Source organism: Maniola hyperantus, chromosome 9 (genome assembly GCF_902806685.2).
Source record: "Maniola hyperantus chromosome 9, iAphHyp1.2, whole genome shotgun sequence".
Classification (NCBI taxonomy): domain Eukaryota; kingdom Metazoa; phylum Arthropoda; class Insecta; order Lepidoptera; family Nymphalidae; genus Maniola; species Maniola hyperantus.
Genome location: NC_048544.1, coordinates 10,272,179 through 10,293,336, shown reverse-complemented (window position 1 = coordinate 10,293,336; position 21,158 = coordinate 10,272,179). Strand labels below are relative to the sequence as shown.

The window sequence follows — 21,158 nt, the reverse complement described above, 5'->3', positions numbered from 1 at the left end:
ACACTTTTGAGAAGATGAATTAACATTAATTAATAATGTAATGAATAACGTATAGTGCTTAGTCTAGTATTGCTAATTAGCGTTAATTGCTCTAGTTTTTTTTTTAAATATAAAAACACTAGCTTTTATCAACGATTTCATCTGTCGATTAGTATCCTTTTTACAATCCCATTTTCGCCTGAGCAAATTTTCTATTTTCTCCTTTGGTTTCCATTTCCTAAATAAGATGGAGCTGCAGCTGACTTGAAACTCATGATACATGGGATCCAAAATATTATTTTGATACTTTTATTTTTAATCCATGTAACAACTAAATTAATCTGTAGACTGAGTAAGTCATCATCATCATGTACAACCCATCACTGGCCCACTACTGAACATAGGTCTCCTCTCGGAATGAGAAGGGTTTAGGGCTTTAGGCCATAGTTCGCCACGCCGCGCCGCGCTGGCCAAGTGCGGGTTGGCAGACTTCACACACCTTTGAGAACATTATGGAAAACTTTCAATCATGCACGTTTCCTCACAATGTTTTCACGGTTAAAGCAAGAGATATTTCTGAGAAACTAAGTATAAAGTCTTACTCTAAGATCCACAAGATCTTCGCTCTATCAGAGCGTCCCGCCTAGTCCGTTATTAATTACACCTATAAAGGAATACTTGTTGCTTCAATGGTTCTCGATTGAAATAAATGCCCGGCCACGTCCGATCATATCCCACTTACCGCAAGAATTAATGATGTAGAAACGTCAAACGGAGTGTATAATGAAGCCTAAATTATACCTTGCAGCTGTACAGCTAGACGAAGCTCACGTGTAATGATAAGGCGTTGACGAGGACGTCGAGTGGTCGGTTCTTATTAAATTATCTTTTCTTACTACATGTCTTTATTTTATTTAGAAATGTTACTATTTTTATAGTCTTATGTACCATACTTTTTAATATATTATACTTGTCGCTTCAATGGTTACCGATTGAAACAAATGCCCGGCCACGTCCGGTCATATCCCACTTACCGCAAGAATTAAAGTGTAGAATAGAAACGTCAAACGGAGTGTATAATGAAGCCTAAATTATACCTTGCATCTGTACAGCTAGACAAAGATCAGGCGTTGACGAGGACGTAGAGTTCTTTAAAATTCTTTGTTCGGGTTCCGTACCTCAAAAGGAAAAAAACCCTTTATAGGATCACTTCGTATTCTGTCTGTCTGTCAATATTCTGACATTCCAAGGAAATCAAAACCTATAGGGTATTTTCCGTTGACCTAAAGACGTGAGGCAAGAAGCAATGTCATAATAGCACACGCATCTAAAGGGAACAATCCGAGAACAATAAAATTGTAGTTAGGTACCTACGGTATATATCACATTAAAGTTTCAATTCAACTTTGTCATTAAGAAATTTCTCTTCTTTTTAGGGTTCCGTACACGAAAGGTACTAACGTTACCCTATTACTAAGACTCCTCTGTCCATCCGTCCGTCCGTCACCTCGTGAACCGTAATAGGTAGAGTTGAAATTTTCCCAGAATGTGTATTTTCTATTGCCGCATTAAAAACAATAAAAACATCAAAATGGCCGCTATGAATTCTTAGGTACGATTGGTACGCAACTACGTAACCCTTCGTATGCAAATCCGCCTTGCACAAGACCGATTTTTTCTATAGGTACTTAGTACAGTACCTACCTACATAGACAAATGCAATTTTTAAAAACGGATTTTCTATTTTTAAAAATATGTACCTTCGTGTATGTTGCTACCTTTTCAGATTTTCTGTCGTACCCTTGTCGTACCTACTTACCTTGCAAAACGTGCTACACTATGTGAGTTTACAGCACTTGGTTCTAGCCTACATACGTTCGTGTTAGTGTTACCCACATACACCGTAAGAGCATCCAATGTTCTGCTAAATTGTTCTAACGTTTCATAATCACCGGAGATATCATAATGTAGGTATACGAATTCCGATGTACGATAACGCCATCTATTTCTGAAGCTTTATAGAACTACATCAGGCTTTTCTACAAAGTGAAAGGCTGCAATGGAGAAAAGTGTCTGCATGTGCATAATATTATTATGATATTGAAAATGAATATGAAAAGGCAAGATAGATGGCGTTGCTTTGATAAAGTGTGTTTTGCTAATTTAAAATGGGTTTTATTTTTTGCAATAAGGGAAAATACACAAAATACTAAGTAGGTAATCTAAATATAATAAAAAATTAGCTGCCTTGGCGAACTTCATTCCGCCTAACAGTCGATTCAAATTTTCTAAATTTTTCTCTCCGTAAGAACTATCCCCGTACTTCAACGTATATTATAAAAAAAGAATTAGCGAAATCGGTTCAGCTGTTCTCGAGATTTGCGATGACAAATGATGACAACACATTTAGTGATTCATTTTTATATTATATGTAGATAGATGAAAAGGTGACTGACTGACTGACTGACTAACTGACTGATCTATCAACGCACAGCTCAAACTACTGGACGGATCGGGCTGAAATTTCACCCAGCCGCTTCTCGCTACCCTTTATAGTCAGGCCATCGTGCGAGGGTGGGCGACTCCAACGGCTTCAGCACGCTGATGGTTTGTGCTATGTCAATGACCTTGGTTCTTCCGCAGATTTTCTCGTTGTATAGGTACCTAAGTATATTATTATAATAAAGATAGTTGATAGTTGTAATAGACTTGGGCGCGTTTGGAACTCTCGTAGCTTTAGTTTTAAGTACTTATGTAATTAATTATCACCACTATATTCATCTTACAAATGAACAATTTTGACAATCAGTAAAGCGTAACATATTACCTACCTATTCTGAATAAATAATTTGACTATGACTTTGAATTTGATAAAGAAGACGAATTTGTATGTTTTTTTTGTAATTTATAAACTCCTAAACTACTGAACCGATTTTAATAATTATTTCACTATTTATAAACTACTGTATCCAGAACTAACATAGGACATATAATATTATTAGATATGTATCAAATATCACCTGATCGAAGCCGGGCAGATCGGCTAGTTAGAAATAAAACGCACAAATCAATTACAGACTACTATATTTTAAAATATCGTATAAAAATAATGAAATGAATGGGATACAATCGTTGTTTAATCTTTGAAATAGACTTAGAATATAATTTTAATGTTACAAATAAACCTTTATACAAATAATTCCTATAAGATTCTTCTTAATATAATAATTACTAGATGTTTTCCATTAATTCGATGATTATAATGAGTATAACAAAATACATTATTAATGGCACTCATAGCCTATATTTATCAAATTTCTATAACTGTGATCTTTCATATTATATTTACACGCCACTTGCATATACCTAGTTATATACGATTAATTACAATTTTTTATTATCATTATCTTATAATACATATATTACGATTATTTTATTAATAAAAAGACAACACACATTTTGCAGTAGATATAACAAATGCAAGTTTAATCTACATACCTAGGTAAGGTATGCACAAATATTATATTTTACACAAATATTATTAGGTATGTAAGTATTACTTATTCCAAGTTAGAGACATATTAAAACAGTTAAACATGAAAATAAGCCTAAAAGGTCAGTCTGTCAGTACGACATACCTACTCCGATATTACTAAATGTCGGTACATTGAACAGCCCCATCATAAAATCGCTCATTTATTAGTGCTTCGCTTAGGGGGTTACATATACTTACTTAGTCGTACACACATTCAACAGTATCTACTAACCATGAAGTTGAATTTATTGCCGGATATCAGTAGATTCTGCTTGCCGATCCGGTGATAGTCTTGTAGTAGGTAGCATAAGCGCTACGGAAAGCGGCGAAGCCTATTATTATAAAGGTAAGGTATAATAAAGTAGATAATAATATTATAAAGAAGAAAGTTTTGTTTCTAAATAATATCTGTCCCGGCTGTACTCACGTGTGTAGTCAAGTTTCTAGTACCGCGGAAGATACGGGAAGCGATCGAAATTAGTCGCCACCCGAATTTCAATCGTGACAATGGATGGATGCTACCCTCAGCGTGGAAACCGCTTTTTGATGCTAAGACAAGGGCATCAGTCGTGGGACGGGACACCATTAGCTCCGCGTGCCTGGATGTCGGTGACGGTTCCAGTGATGAAGAACAGCAGGAACTGTCGGGAGACGATCGGCAGCTGTCTCCCCCCCCACCCCAGCCACCCTCACAACGGGCGCTACGGGCAGCGGCACGTGCGTCCCGCAGTCAAAACCGCGGCGCGTGCGCGAACGGGCTCCCTTGAAAAAGGACCCCGTATGGGTTCGAAACTAGTCGGGCTAACGTCGACTACACACGTGAGTACAGCCGGGACAGATATTATTTAGAATGGAAATCACTCACGGTAGTTTAAATGCTAAAAAAGTTTTGTTTGTTTGTAATCAATAAACTCTGAAACTACTGAACCGATTTTAACAATTCTTTCACTATTAAAAAACTACTTTATTCGGAAGAAACTATAGTAGTATGTATATTTATACTTTCATCAGTTTCAGCCCAGCCGGGCGGATCAACTAGTGCTAGTAAAGGTGTATTTAATAAAGTGTCCAGAGAACAAAAAAAGGGATTGTTTTTGCGAATTTGACCGATGCGAATTTTAAGTCATACTATACTATTCGTCAATGTAAGTTTACAACTTTCCAATAAACAATAAAAGTAGAAGTAGGTAGGTATATCACGAAAATTTTATTGATGTGACTTCCGAAAAAGTAAGCGGCATCTCTAGGACGCCGTGCCTTAGTAAAATGCAAGGCAAATTTTCTTTCACAACCTTAGGCAATTCCATCCATGTACCATTATTTATTTTAAATTAATAAATTTTCCTTTGACTATTAATATGCCTCTACCTTGTATAAACTTATATCTACAATGTTTGTACAAATTCGCAATGTACAAATACGGCCACACATCTATCTTAAACACTATCCCTAAATTGAGGTTATGTTCTGTACTTTAATGTTTTGTGTAGGTACATAGTTTCTGTTACAAAGTGACTAAAGTAATAGTGTAATAAGCACAAACCATAACTCTATGAGCTTACAATTTCCAAATACATTGCAGAGTCGTCTTTGGCCTATGTTACAACAAACGTCGCATTTAAAAGTCTGCCTTACTTCGGCGCGATACAAGAAAAATGCAAACTAGCTGTCACGACTCAAGATTGAGCTACAAAATCCATTACATTATAATAATAAAAAACCTTGTCTTAGCGATTTTAATAAATGTTTTGATAGACTGTAAAGTATTAACTTGGTATGAGTAGGTAATACATAATGTACATATTAATAATACGAGAAAGTTAGTGATTTCCCTGAAAACCGCGTAGAAACCGATTAATAAAGGTATTTACGCAGCATTCATTTAAATATACATATTTTATTTTATTTTCTAGAAGTTTTGATTTATGTAGTTAGCTTGCTTTAATCCAAAGCTAAGAGAACGTTACTTAGAAGAGCCGATTGGCCAAAATGGCGTGGAAAGGTATGAATTTAATATGTCGGAGGCCTAGATTTTTTTGGGTCACTATTCACCAAGCCAGCGAAGTATGTATTAAGAATGCATGTATGTATGTAATAAATATTAGCAAATTGTCGATTATTTTATTAGGTACGTTTTCCGCAATTAGAGCCAATAACACCAATTCCAATCTGACTATTAAAAATAAATGGTTGGAAGTCCGTAACAATAATTACTTCTTTCATCGCTAATTGCGTAATAGACAACGTAAAAAATATGCTTATAATTTTTTTAAATAAAAATAGGCAATGATTTTATAAACAAATTGATAAAATCATTGACTTTTTTTTATTAAATTTCTGATTTTACAAATGATTTTCCTGGTATATAGTCACGATAAGGATTGGACGCTCCAATGGAATCTAAAGACCATAGCTCATTAGGGCCTCCCGGCACTCAACCAGCACAATCTCGTCATTCGGCGTCCACTCGTCGATAGATTATCCACGGTGGACGCCGCGTTGTCACTAGTGAGCCTCGCGTGATCAACGAATGAACATCCCGTGGTCTACGAGTATATCTTTTACAATGGAAGTCTCGAGAAAGACTATTTCAATGTCTCGTTTTAGGACTAACAGGAAAACTTGAACTGAAACACAAAAGAGTAAAAAGTATCCACTGGCTTTAAAATTGGTTGTTTGACGTTCCGTGATGACGGTGCGCGACTGCATGAGCTTGACTCCAACGCGCGCTTCGGAAGGAATTCATTTATCGTTCCATGCATTTAAACTTCTAGTCTAGGCTCCTCGTGGATACCTACACTTTTCCGTCGTGCCACATTTTCATAGCACGTTTTTTGTCTAAGGCTTTAGTGATGCAGTTAACTTTACTCTACGATTAAATTAAACTAATTATTGGTGAAAACATACAACTGTGTTACAGAACAGTCAATTCCATAAGTAATATTTTTCTTCGCTCCCTTGAAAGCTGAAACTACAAAATTGATTGACTCGTTTATTGAGGCCCAACTTGGAAATGGTCGATAGCATTCGATTATCCATTCTGATCCGTCGAGTAGGTACGATCGTGACAAATCGATGCAAATGAATATGAATCGGTAGGTACTTATATCCACGTCGATTCAATTTAACAATCGGTATTCTGTAATCGTGCGATCGCATGCAACTAGCGATATAGAGCGCTTTCTACTTTACGATTACGATGAATTCGATACCGATTCGATTCTTTATACCTTATCAGGAAATCGTGTCAGTCATGACTCCGAATATTATGGTGCGCGGATAACAAGTAGTACAATCTGAACAAGAGGTATATGACTGTGAATTGTACAAAAATACACAGCCGGACTTGTGTATTTAGTCCTTAGTGCATAACCTGCGCAAATCACATGTTGCAACTTCAGATTGGACTACTTCTTTTGCGCGCACTCCACCTTTATAAATCGTATCGTTATCTTATAGTTAAAAAGCGCTTATTTTATTGAAATTCTTCGTAATCGAAATTTGAATAATCCTTTCTTGAGCAGTGCTCGTAAGCCGTATCTTATTTTCGTGGTTGATGGCACTGCTTTTGTAGCCTAATGTTATCTGAAATGAAAAAAGTATGTTTTAGTACAAGATGCTACAAGAAACTAGATAAAATCCAAAACAAAAACATTTAAGTGATCCAAAAACAACGCGACTAGGAACAGCTTAAAAATATCAACACTTAAACTTTAAAAAAACCATATTTAAATTAAGACATATTTCCGGTAGAGATACCTAGTAACAATATTCGTCCGCTATATGGATAAAATATGGAGTCCCATAAGGTGCTGTAATGGTGACCACGCACAGGGAAGCGCAGTGTTGGAAGATCACTACTATGTGGGCCGACGACATCAAACAAGTGTCAGGGAGCCGTTGGATTCAGGCGGCGTGGCGCAAGGACGTGGCGTGTGAAGTCGCAGACCTACGAGAGTCAAGAGACCTATACTATAACCAGCAGTAAACGTCCATCGTTTGACGATGATGATGATGATGATGATAGAGATATAATATGGTTCCAATCTACTCGACTCTGATAACCTACTTAGTTTATAAAATAAAACAAGAACTCCTAATAAAAATATTTAGCAGGTGTAGGTAAAGTTGACAGAATAGAAAATTTTACGGTTTACATTAAAAATACGGAAATAATAAGCAGTAAGCACATCGTTAGTCGTTTAGGAGTAGTTTTGCATTTAAATTTGTATTGTCTCTTAGAAATTATATCTACTACTCTCATCTCGGTTACGTCTTTATTACAGTAACATAAAATATAAAAGTGGTTCCCTAAAAGAAAGTCAGACTCGTTTCACACGCGGCTAACCCGTACCAGAGTTGCAATAGCTATATTAAGTAACGCTCAAATAGTTACTAGTCAACCGATAACTTGCTTTATTTCCATACAATTGCATTGTCGTATCTGTTTAGCTTGAGGTACGTCACGATCTTGATTAAAATAAATTAAAATGTCCTCATGATACATTCTTTATAAAGTAACAAAATCGCAAGAGCACCTGAATATTTTTAAACTAGATGATGTCCGCGACTTCGTCCATTTTGAAAAATTCTGTGGGAACCCTTTGATTATCCGGGATGAAAAGTAGCCTATATTCAACTTCAGGATGCAAGTTATCTCTGTACCAAATAGATGATGCCTATCAGGTCCGTGTGGATATACCGAAGCTTTTTAAAATTACCGTGGGAACTATATGATTTTTCTATATAAATAGCCTATGTATATCCCTGCGATGCGATCCCTCTATACTAAATTTCGTCCAAATTGATTTAAGATTTAGGTAACGCATGGGCGTACCGCGTAAGCTAGCACTCAGAAAGACACACTTTTGCACTGCCTTGCTGATTCTTCTTGGTCAAGAAAAGCATTCCGACGACATGCGACATACAGTTTCTAATCAACTAACTTGGTACAGCAATAATAAAAATAAATTTAAAAAAACGTGTAACACGTAAAACACAGAAGAAATTGGGGAAGGATGTTGAACCCGTAAAGTTATTTCAATATTTACCCCTTCGTTTTTAAATGTCAAACCAATTTCTAGCACCGAGGTGACCTCGATAGATAAGGAGAAAGGGAAGTATACCTACAATTGGTTATTATAGCAAAGTAACAACTGTCTTTGTTCTCCATAATCATAATCGATGGAACATGGACTGAACTGAAATAAGCTAAGTACATATTTTGAAAAATTAAAATCTGTAAGTACAATATATTATTTCGTTTCAAGCCTCCTGGACACAGGAGGCGCCCTTGTACCCTTAGGTATCACAAAAAAAATTGAGGTCTTCCCGCCATGATTAAAAAAAAATGTCACTACGAGTATATAGTATACGCGACAGGTCGGGGACGCCTCGCTCACCCGCACAACCCCCACACTGACCCGGTGTGGACTGTGGCATAGCGCAGGTGACGTACGGGTGTGCGACGCATCCCCTCGCCTCATATATTGCCTTCCTGAGCTGTCGCGTACCTACTTTAGATACATACTTAGAAAAGTACAACAACACCAACAGAAATTACTCTGTTTTTCATGATTTATTAAAAAGAAACTGTAAGAGCCTGCACAGATGAGGAACCTTAGATAATTTACTCTATATATCTAAGCGAGGAACTGTCCGCGGAGGATAAAAGTCCCTCATCTTTTACTATGGTTCCGCCACTCGCCATACTATTAGTACATCGTGTGCGTTATGCCAGGCCATAATAGATTGAGAAAGAGTATTCATCTAGAAAGCATTAAGAGATCAGCCAAGCGGGAAATTAAGTTGAGAAAGAGCTATTCCGATATTATGTATTGCATATGGCTATTGTACTAACTGTTTGATGAACGGGTTAAGTCAACCGTTCAAGGATACCTATCTACTTACTTTTGGTAGGTATTTAATTTGTTCTAAAATGTTCTAAAAAATCTATATAAATGCCTACTTAGGAACGTTCTTAACCTATCTAGGCAATTAGGTAGGCATTAGGTAGAGCCTTGATTGAAGAGAAGCTAACGCGGAAGTTGTGATTATAACATCATATCATAGGGTAACCAGTTGAATCAATGGCATTTTTGGTGCAATTTTGCATTCTAGCCAAGTCAGAGTATCAATCAGCCCATGAGAGTTGATTGCGATTGACACCCTGTAGCCGTCAAACTTTGGTGCTGGACCAACTATACTTAATCTCGTCGGAACTGACCAGTAGTTAAGCCACCAGCTGTATGTATCTATGATCTCTCGCTCTTTCTTCATTCCTTTAGAGGTGCGATAGAAGATCATGTGCTCACCTAGGACCATATCGGGCTCGAAATATCTGCGGCGGCATTTCGCGAAGCTTAACCTTGTCGGAGCTGAGATGCGGGATCTCTCGTCTTTGTTCATCTCCATAGATGTAGGTGCGATAGAAGATTGTGTGCTCACCTCGGACCGTGTCGGGCTCTAAGCATCTGTGGCGGCACTTCGCGACGCTCAACCTTGTCGAAGCTGAGATGCAGGAACTCTCGCTTTTTCTTTATTTCTATAGAGGTGCGATAGAAGATTGTGTGCTCACCTCGGACCATGTCGGGCTCGAAGCATCTGTGGCGGGACTTCGCGACGCTCAACCTCGTCGGAGCTGAGCTGCAGTCCGGCCACCAGCTGCATGATCTCTCGCTCTTTCTTCAGTTCTTCTCGACCTGTCTCCACCTGGAAATTGCAGAGAGACAAGCTATATCATTTACGTTGACAAGCACCTTATATTTTTCAATAGATTTTAAAATTGTTCATTTCGAAAAGAACTTTGAAAAGGAATAAAATGTAAACCTCGATCCTTATAATATCACAATTTCTTCTGTTACTGAAAAAATTACCAAAACGAAGAAGAAACAGTAGCTAATCTGAAATTTGAGCTCAACGGAGAATTTTTTTAACCCTGAAATTTTCAAAAAACGGCTTCATTGACTACACTAGTGCCTGTAGGAACCGTGGGCGGTTCTATAAAAATATTGACGCGCCTGTCAATAACATACAATTTACCCGATAACCGAATTAAAAGATAACCGAAATACAAATACCTACTTAGATTTTTTTAAATTTAAAAAAAAAAACAAAACCGACTTCGTTACACAAACACTAAAAATTGAAAAATAATTTAATTTATTACCGATTATATTATGTATACAAGAGTTAATATAGTTCCATAATAATACTTTTTGGTGCCGGTGCCAATTAGCTTTAGCTGCGCGAATCGTCTAGACTTCATATTTTTATGGGACTCCACAATGGCACCTCATTGGCACCGACCCCAAAAAATATTATTATGGAACTATATTAACTCTTGTATACATAATATAATCGGTAATAAATTAAATTATTTTTCAATTTTTAGTGTTTGTGTAACGAAGTCGGTTTTTATTTTTTTTGTAAAAAAATTTTATTTCACAATTTTTAGTGGCCCCATGGAATTATGCTATGACTGGTTAAAAATCTACTGTTTACTAAGCTATTACACTGATCGCGAGCAATTTACTCTTATCCGTTGAGGAGTTCCAGTATCTATCTTCGAAGATGTTCATCAGATCTTCACCAAATTGAAATGGGACCAACTTTGAAGTATACCCTTTCAAACAAAAAAAGAATTTTCAAAATCGGTCCAGGCGTTTTCGAGTAATCGGGGAACATACATAAAAAAAAAAATAAAAAAAAATAAAAAAAAAAAAAAAGATTCCGACGAATTGAGAACCTCCTCCTTTTTTTGAAGTCGGTTAATAAACTTTAACAAGTAAATGGGGCCGATTCTCTTGTACACAATCTCTAAACTAAACTAAATTAACAGGAATAAATCTAGTGCTATCCTTTTTCGCAAGCAACATTATGAAAGGGATAGCAATAGATTTAGACATGCAATTTTAGTTTAATTTAGAGATTGTGTACAAGAGAATTGGCCACATTGTTAAAGTTTATTTGACTTTTTAAAAAATCTAAGTATTTCTATTTCGGTTATTATTGCAAATTACACATCTCTTTTGGTTGTATGTACTATTTGAAGTGGAAGTCGAACTCGGGACCTCTGGTCCTAGGCACCTATTTGCTTCGCTGAGCCAGAAGATATGCTAGTATCATAACTCTATGTGATAAATGGATAAATGTAGGTTACACGCACTGTCGCGACTCGCGACGTCAAACGGTTAGTAAACTACAAATTGGCACTCGATCGCGTTATCGCTACGAGACGTAACTTTTACGCAATCCGTACCGTAATCGATTGCTGTGGGATGCAATATTATAGTACTGGCTTCCTTATGGGTCATTTACGAGTACGTGGAGTACGTTTACTAGATTACTTACAAGTTAATTTGCGATTTAATGCAAGACTGTGAAGCTAAATTATACGCAATTATTTTAACAGTACATATGAGTCTAATTTGTGTAGGTAAGTAGGTCATCATCATCATCATGATCAACCCATCACCGACTCACTACAGAGCACGGGTCTCCTCTTAGAGTGAGAAGGGTTTTGGCCATAGTCTACCACGCTGGCCATGTGCGGATTGGTATAGACTTGAGAACATTATGGAGAACTCTCGGGCATGCAGGTTTCCTCACGGTGTTTTCCTTCACCGTTAAAGCAAGTGACATTTAATTAATTAAAACGCACATAACTCCGAAAAGTAAGAGGTGCGTGCCCGGGATCGAACCCCCGACCTCCGATTAGAAGGCGGACGTCCTAACCACTAAGCTGTCACAGTAAGGTAAGTAGGTATATCATGTTAATAACATTGATAGTTGGTACTAATATTACATACCTAACAAATGTTTTGAGATTGATAACGAAGGTGTTTATATATTTTGAAAGTCTAGTAGCGACAGCAAATATAAATCGATTGCGCTAGTCATGCAATGTTGACACACGTCGGCAACTGGATGGGTGACCGACTCTGAAGTCCGATTTAACCTTTACCTTTTCTCCCTTCCTCGGAGAGAGAACATTAAGTGGTCGGTCCCGGTTATCAGTAGGTACCCTTATTATAAATGTGAAAGTGTGTTTGTTTGTTGGTTTGTCCTTCAATCACGTCGCAACGGAGCAACGGATTGACGTGATTTTTTTCATGGGTATGTCAAAGACCTAGAGAATGACATAGGCTACTTTTTATCCCAGGAAATCAAAGAGTTCCCACGGGATATTCCAGAGCCTAAATCCACGCGTACGAAGTCGTGGGCATCAGCTAGTTAATAATAATAATTATTAACACTAACCGGGAACAGTGCCTTACAGTTGAAAACAGTAATTTAAAGGGACGTGACTCTAAGCAATAAGTAATACGAATTACGATGCATAGTCAAAGGGGTTTCAGTTAAGTAGATAATAAAAATAAATACTACTCCACTAATCATGAAAACATAGAAAACTAGAAGAAACCTATATAGCTCGCTGAGTAATCTCACGTAGATGACTAAACATGATCGAATCATAGAAAGCGTGAATGAAAGAAAAGGTAAAAGCTATTCATCAATACAGATAGTGTACATTAATAGTTATAGCTGACCATATATCAGATAAAGCAATCTGAACCTTAGGTTTTATAGTTAAAACTATAAAAATGTCTACTCTTTAACGAATAGAATTTCACTCGTTTACGTGAACGCACGAAAATAAATTTTAAAGGTAGTACATAACATAAAAGTAAGGTAAATCATTAAATCAGTTCATGGTAATTTAATTAAGCAGTAAAATAAATGTAAACTAAATTACCTACCTATTACAATATAGAAAGCAACAAGTATTATTTTGTTTATGTACCTAATACCTACCAATTCATACTATGTCAATTAAATTAATCGCACATCAAGGAGAAAGAGTAAAGAAAAAAAAATGTTTTTCGCTAGATTTACCAATTAAGTAGGTAAGTAAAGTAAAGTAAGAAAAACACCAAAACCAAAACAATAGAAATCTAAGATGTTTGCAGGTACAATAGGTGGCTTTATCGCTAAAATAGCGATCTCTTCCAGGCAACCTTAAAGTAGATGATATAATAAAAAAATTAGGGAAAGTGGAAGGGGTGTACTAATTAAATAAAGTATAATATAGATATAATTTTTCTAGATTTTCGATTGATGTTAAAAATGTAATTAAATAGGCCCAACGCAAAAAAGACACAACACTTTCAACACAATCTTTGTAACAATTTTAAAAAGTTAATCCTAGGTACCTAATTAGTTACTTATATCGTAAGTAATCAATGAAATTTCTAGCCATTAATTATTTCATTAAAAATTTCAATTTTCACCAATTTCTTTTTAACCGTGTATGAAATGTGCAATCAATGATTTATTGTTGGATACAAAGAGCTAATTTCATGATTGGTTCACTTAATACATTGTTTCTTGTTTGTTGTTTAATACAAATCCATAATATTTTTTACCAATTTTCCTTCAGCCGTGACGGCGCTGTAATCGTGTTGTCGGGCGCCCAACCTACAGGCTTATCAAATAGCAGGCATTTTCTATGAGCCTCAAAAGAAAGTTCAGAGTTACTCAACAGGCGATAAAGAGAGCTATGCTTGGAGCTCCGTGATCAAATCAGAAAAGAGGAGATCCGTAGAACCAGAGTAACCGATATAGCTCAACAGGTTGCGAAACTACATAATCCTAAAGCCAGAATGTATTAGATACCGGAAATTTATTGAGAAAAGTTTCTGGGATTTTATCCGGAATTCTCATAGGTTTGGTAACCCTAACCTAGCTTCAACAAGACACATTTACGGCAAACCAACTTTCCATCCAAACTTGCCTTCTACGTTTATTGCACAACAACCTTTTTTCACACTAGTATTTGATTCGGATTTCTAAATACCTCTGTTGAATGACGTGTGGGAAGGAAGAGTAAAGCGAGCAATTAGCGATTTAACGCGAAATCTTAACGGCTAACGCTCTACAGAAGATTACATAAAGAATAAAGAAATATTGCTAGTATATCCATGTTCAAGTTAACTTCTTAAATTACTAACTCTTAGGATTTACTAGTTCGCAAATCGTAAAACAGTGAAAGATAAGGCGAAATCTGGGCGAAATCAAAAGATCCTAAGGAATTTATTAAAACATAAATCCAAATTATATATCTATATAATTATACAGTGAAAATTACTAACCCTTTCCTGATTTTCACAACATTAGTAGACTGTTATTTTTGTATGAAATAAAATCACACAAGGAAACAAATCATTCATATTTTGTAGTGTCCCGCCTGTGTCTCGCACAAAAATGGTAAAATAGAACCCTTGGTGTCTTCGTCCGTCCGTCTGTCCATCACAGCTGCTTCTGTAACCATGCTATAGAATTGATACTTGGAATGGCTTGACAATTAATTACTGTCCAACTATCTTTCTGATGAAATAATTAATTATTTATACAGTTGCGTTTTTTTCCAAGGTACGGAACACACACGGAGGTTTTTATTTTTTATAATGAACTAGCTTATTCCCACGACTTCGTCCGCATGGACTATACAAATTTCAAAATTCTGTTTTATCCCCTTAGGGGTTGAATTTTCAAAAATACTTTCTTGGCGGATGTCTACGTCATAATAACTATCTGCATGCCAAATTTTCAGTAGTTTGAGCAGTGCGTTGATAGATCAGTCAGTCAGTCAGTCACAGTTATGATTTTTATTGTATACTTTCTTCCTTACAAAGTTGCAATAAGTCTTACCTACACAGCTTGTAAACAAAGCAAAAGTGAAATACACAAAGTCACAAACAATGCACAGTATCTCAATATTATTGGTATGAAACGTCTTACTTTCTAAGAGCTATATGTAAACAGTGTCCATTCACAATGCACGCCTAACGAAGTGTTAATATCTGTTTACGTATGCGCATATTCTTACAATAATAGACAGCACTCCTACAGCAGTTTCGAGATATACTGTTAGATTTTCCTCAGGGTCACTGGTCACCCAAATTAATATAAGTTATGAAGAGATGGTAATATGAGTACCTTCTGAAGTACTATATTTTAGGGTTCCGTACCTCAAAAGGAAAAACGGAACCCTTATAGGATCACTTCGTTGTCTGTCTGTCTGTCTGTCAAGAAACCTAGAGGGTACTTCCCGTTGACCTAGAATCATGAAATTCGGCAGGTAAGTAGGTCTTATAGCATACATTAGGGGAAAATCTGAAAACCGTGAATTTGTGGTTAACGTTACAAAAATAAATTAAAATGTGTTCATAAACAAATAATTAGTATTTTCATCTTTTAAAGTAAGATTACTATACCAAGTGTGGTATTATTTGATATGGCTTTACCTGTACATTATAAAACAGATTTTTATTTATTTTTATGCATAATAGTTTTTGATTTCTCGTGCAAAATGTCGAAAAAATACGACTGTACCACGGAACCCGAAGTGAGCGAGTCTGACTCGCACTTGACTGGTTTTACAAAATTAGCGACGGTAAGTATCTGGAAGGCTGACATACATAAATTTAAAAGCCTGATAATAAAAGATTTAAAAAAGAAAAAAAAGTATATGGAATATGGAGCGGCTACACCACTCGCGCATCCGTATAGCGTCCATCCGTAGCGCTCATCCATAGCACGCATCCATAACATGCATCCCTCGACATATAAAAAACATAGCTTCGTTGAACCCGTTTCTACAAATGCTAAGCTATGTGGAGCAATGAAGATTGGTGAATATCACACATAGCACATTTCTGATAAAAAAGCAGCCTGACTTCGCTTGGATCACGGAACAGAAAAAACAGTGGAAGTGCTAAGTAGGCGTGGCACGCGTGCCACAATTAAGCGTAGTTACGTAAAACTGATCCCAGTCGCGTTCTAACATCGCGTGGAGTTGGTAGTCTCGCGACAAATTCATATTGCCCTAGCAATGTTACTGTTCCGTTTTGGAGTGTAAAAATGATAGTAGGAGAAAAAATCTTAAAAATGGAGGTGTTTCGTATCATCGGTAAGTACGATTTTCATTGTTTTCTATAAAATCTTAATTTATTTCAATTTACTAATATTTAATAGAACGGTTAGTCAAAATCAACCTTAACCAATTAAGATAAAGTTTATTTTGGATTGATTCTATTCCGAAAGTACTTCGCTCCGTGTTCGCTACTCAAGTAGTGATGTGGCCAAGTCGAATATTGAATAATTTATCGATTGATATCGATACAAGGATATAAATAAATAGTAACGCAATAATTATAATTTATTAATGAGTGAGACGTTGCATTGATCACTAAATAGACATCAGTAGTTCCTCTAACCTTCATTTGAAATATTTTTAGGTTTCCCAAAGATGCAAGCATCAAAGAGAAATGGATAGATGCAACGGGTAGAGTTAATTGGATGCCAACCAAATCAAGCATGATATTATGCTCTGAACATTTTTTTAGAAGTCGATTTTATAATATCAAATAAAGGATATAGATATACGAAACCTACTGCGCTTCCATCAATGAAAATCGTTAACTTTTTTAATCAAGTAAGTAACCTTGTTTTATTTTATTACTTTCAGTAAGTATTGAAAATACTTGATATTATAATACAAAACAACACCACCTCTTAGTTATATTTTTGTATGAAGATTGACTGACTAAATATCAAATTTAATTCATAAACACACTAATTAATTTTTCTCCTATTCATTTTTATATAGGTACTAGATGATGCCCGCGACTTCGTCCGCGTGGATTTAGGTTTTAAAAATCCTGTGGGAACTTTTCAACTTTCCGGGATAAAAAGTAGCCTATGTCCTTTCCCGGGATGCAAGCTATCGCTGTACCAAATTTCATCAAAAACGGTTGAACGGTTGAGCCGTGAAAAGCTAGCAGACAGACAGACAGACAGACACACTTTCGCATTTATAATATTAGTACGGATTTATTCTCAAAATTTAATTTTGGTTTCAGCCACAAAATGATAAATGTGGTCACTCCAGGTTCTTCAAAAAGACAAAGTGATTCGGAGATTCCTGCGTCTAATCACGTTACCGATTTGATGAAGGCAATAGTCGAAAAATATATACATAAATGTTCGCATACACCGTTTATTAAAATTAAAAATAAGACTATCGAAACGCCAGTTTCTTAACAAATATGTTTTATTTCAAGGGCAATAAATAAAATTTAACTATTTTCATACGTTGCAGTATTTATTGTGCATACTTGTAAAAGGCATGCATACATACCAGCACTTTTATTTAATTTTATAATTACCTTTTTAATTTTATTTTTGCGAATGAACAAAATAACGAGTATCTATCGATATCGATAGGTAATTCATTGAGCTACGTGGTGCGGCCTTAGCTGAGGAGGAAAAAAAATCGACCGATCACGCAAATGTCAACCATATGTTTAACGTAATTAAGTTTATAATTGCTACCACTTAGAATACCGCCATCTATGGTCAAGTAGCGGAATTAATTGGACAATTGAATCTAGTGTGACGTGAGTGTGACTATAGCTCGTAAATACGTTCTTCCGCTAAAGCAAAATAAATCTTATTTCTAGAACGTCATGGTTTGTTTCCAAATCTGTGACGTAGGCTAGTTTTGACTAAACTTAAACGACAAATCAAATGATTTGTTTCTTTGTAGTGCAATATATGACTATCGGTATATTTGTATGAGTTTGGCGACAGCGGTTCCTATAGTAATTTTGGTGAATTGCACTTCCACTGTTCTTTCTGTTCCGTGGCTTGGATGATATACGTAGGTTAACAGCTGTTACAGTACCTACTTACTATTTTATTTGCTGTAAATCATTTATTTTTTATTATTTATTGATATAATATTTTTGAATTCTTTATACTTTTAACTTATATAGAGCCTAGAGGTAAGTAAAACTAGACGTATAGTGATTATTACCTACTTTTTCTCTCTGGTTAGGCAACCCTGATTATACAACATCTGATAAATTACATGCTTAATCAAGTATGGATTTCTTCTTACTGCACATTATGATGTCAGATGTAAGTACGATGACATGCCAATAAATCACGATTAATGACGGACCGAATCAACAGATTACATATTTTAAATGTAGATAACGGGTACATACCACTATTAATTTGAAATATCGACAAATAAAAACATCAAATTAATCGTGGTATGTACCTAACCGTTATCTACATTAAAATATGTCGTTAAACCACGAAATAAGCTTAAAATCAACAGATTACATTTTGAGATTTTTGATACAATTGTAAACTTTTCGAAGTTTTATAGGTATATACAATGGCTGAGGCCAAGGCGCGTTTGGTATTTGGAACCCTAGTAGCTTTAGTTTTATATGGATGTTTTTAGTGATAGAATGAATTATAACAACTAACATAGCTTATTCAGAGAAAGAATTTTCATAATCGGATCATTCATCATCATGATCAGCCCATCGCACGGGTCTGCTTTCAGAATGTGAATGGTTTAGGCCGTAGTTCCCCACGCCGCTGGCCAAGTGCGGTGTGGATCGGATCATCAATACCGGAGATTATGTCCTACATCCGAACTTACAAACTTTATCTCTTTATAATATCAAGTGTTGCTATACGAGTAGGTACTTAAACTTGAGTATGACCAGGATCGTTGAGCAGTCATTAATAGGCACAGAACTTGGGGAATAACTGTGAGGATTATATTTTGATGTGTCAAAAATCAAAATAGTTTTATAATTAGAGATCGTTCCTCAGTACCCTTGAGCAGAGGAATGCTCAAGGGTAGATAGTAAAAAATATTGACGTAAGCCGATGACCGTGAGGTAGGTACCTACCTATAATTATAATTGAGCATAAATTATTATCGTTTCGGAGTATAAGTACGTGGTACGTACCTACACGTGTCACTTACATTTAAAGCCTACTAAGACAATCCTAGTGATTTGCTCTATGTATATTGTATATCGTTATCATAATTATAATATTAGGGGTTAAAGTATGAAATTGCCGTTTTATATTAAAAATTCAAACATCTTTTTGTTCAAAGAATTTTTTTTTTAAATCGAAGTCTTTTCCTTATGCTATACATTTCTGCTATTTCGAAGGAAGATCGTATGCCCTTGCGATAGAACTCTGGGTGTCCTTTACAAAGTCTATGAAGGTATTTTGTACAGCTTCCCGAATTTCGGAAAAGTGGTAGGTGCCTACCTAACTAATCGATTAGGGCTAAGTCTGGCTAATACTTAATAGAGGATAATGTGGTATATTATTTCTGACTATGCAAGTCTTTATATTAAAATGATTTGTCGAGTCGAGAGGACCTTAAAACAATGTAAACTTTATGTATGTATCTGGAGTCTTGACATCTTTATACCTATTTTCCGGTAGGGTCAATATATTTTAGCGGGATAAAAGTAGGTTCATCGATCTCTCTATACCAAAGTTAAGATCGATCAGCTGTGAAAAGGTAAAAGACAAATGCTGTGGATTATAAAATAAATCTATACAAGTAATATCGTGGAGCACGATTTATTGTTCGAACGCACGTTGCAAGAAATTTATTAGACAATTGAACGCATTACAAAATGGATAGATATGTGAAAATCATAAGTAAAAACGCGCTGTAAAACATAGAAAGCGTAAATAGAAATATTTTCTTTGCAGCAAGCGACGCGATTGATTTATTATTTTATTTAGCCGACTGCTTCTTGCCAAATGACCAATTTAATAACTAATTAATACTTATCTATTCGTTTTTATTTTCTTCGGAAATGGATATTTTTTTCTAGCAGGCGAAGTGTATCCGACTGGGAACACTAAAAATACCTATCAATAACCTAGCTCCTTAACCTGCAAGATCACTACGGCCAACAGTATTACTTCAGTTTTTTATCTTTATTTTAAGGGTTTTTTTTCTTTTCGAACATGTTATGCTGACTTTTGACTGATTCTTTTGTCTTGCTTTTTTCTTTCCTAACTTTTCTCATAATGGGCCTCAATATTTGACCGTACCTACCTGTACCATAAATTCTTGCAGAAACCATTGTCGCAGAAAAACACCGTAAATTCAGCCTATCACAACAACTGAGATTGTAGCAATGATTGATGTATCCAAGCTTGTTCACGATCGACCAGCCGGTGCCCGGTTTGTAGCCGGTAGTTTTTGAACTTTACCTATATGCAAAGTGTTCTTATAACGAAAACATAATTAGAACTGATTAGAAGCTACATGGTTGTCCAGCTGTTTGTGTGAAAGCTGTAACCTTGAACGGGCAGTGTCGCACAGTGGACGTGAATGGACGGTTCTGACCCACTAACGTCACTATCGAACTGTGTCCGATATCTTTCTAGCGGTACAAATCAAATTACAATTTAGTTTATTGCATTGTTATACGATGGAAGATACTCATATGTCTTCTAATAGGCATACCTGATTGTGGTGTAAATTCTATTCTACAGAAATATCACAGGTCTTGAAGTAGTTGAATAAGTATTTTTTTATAATGTTACCTAAGAAAAACAATAGCGTTACATCAAATTTTAAACCCCTATTTTATTCCTTTAGAGGTTAAATTATCAAAAAAGTTTTCTTAGCGGATGTCTACGTCATAATAGCTATCTGCATGCCAAACAGCCCAGTCCATCTAGTAGTTTAAGCTGTGTGTTGATAAATCAGTCAGTCAGCTTTTCCTTTTATATG

At 35.8% G+C, this 21,158-nt stretch overlaps 1 protein-coding gene across 1 annotated transcript in view; it reads right to left on the bottom strand.

Moving 5' to 3' along the window:
- Positions 1–3,048: 3,048 nt before the first annotated feature.
- LOC117984960 (uncharacterized) overlaps positions 3,049–21,158 on the bottom strand; it is a 35,437-nt gene continuing 17,327 nt past the window's right edge. The window contains exons 2-3 of the mRNA XM_034971634.2: positions 10,092–10,225; positions 3,049–7,099 (exon numbers count right to left, since the gene is read on the bottom strand). Coding sequence (XP_034827525.1) covers positions 7,096–7,099; positions 10,092–10,225 — 138 coding nt within the window. The 3' untranslated portion in view covers positions 3,049–7,095. The remainder of the gene's footprint in view (positions 7,100–10,091; positions 10,226–21,158) is intronic.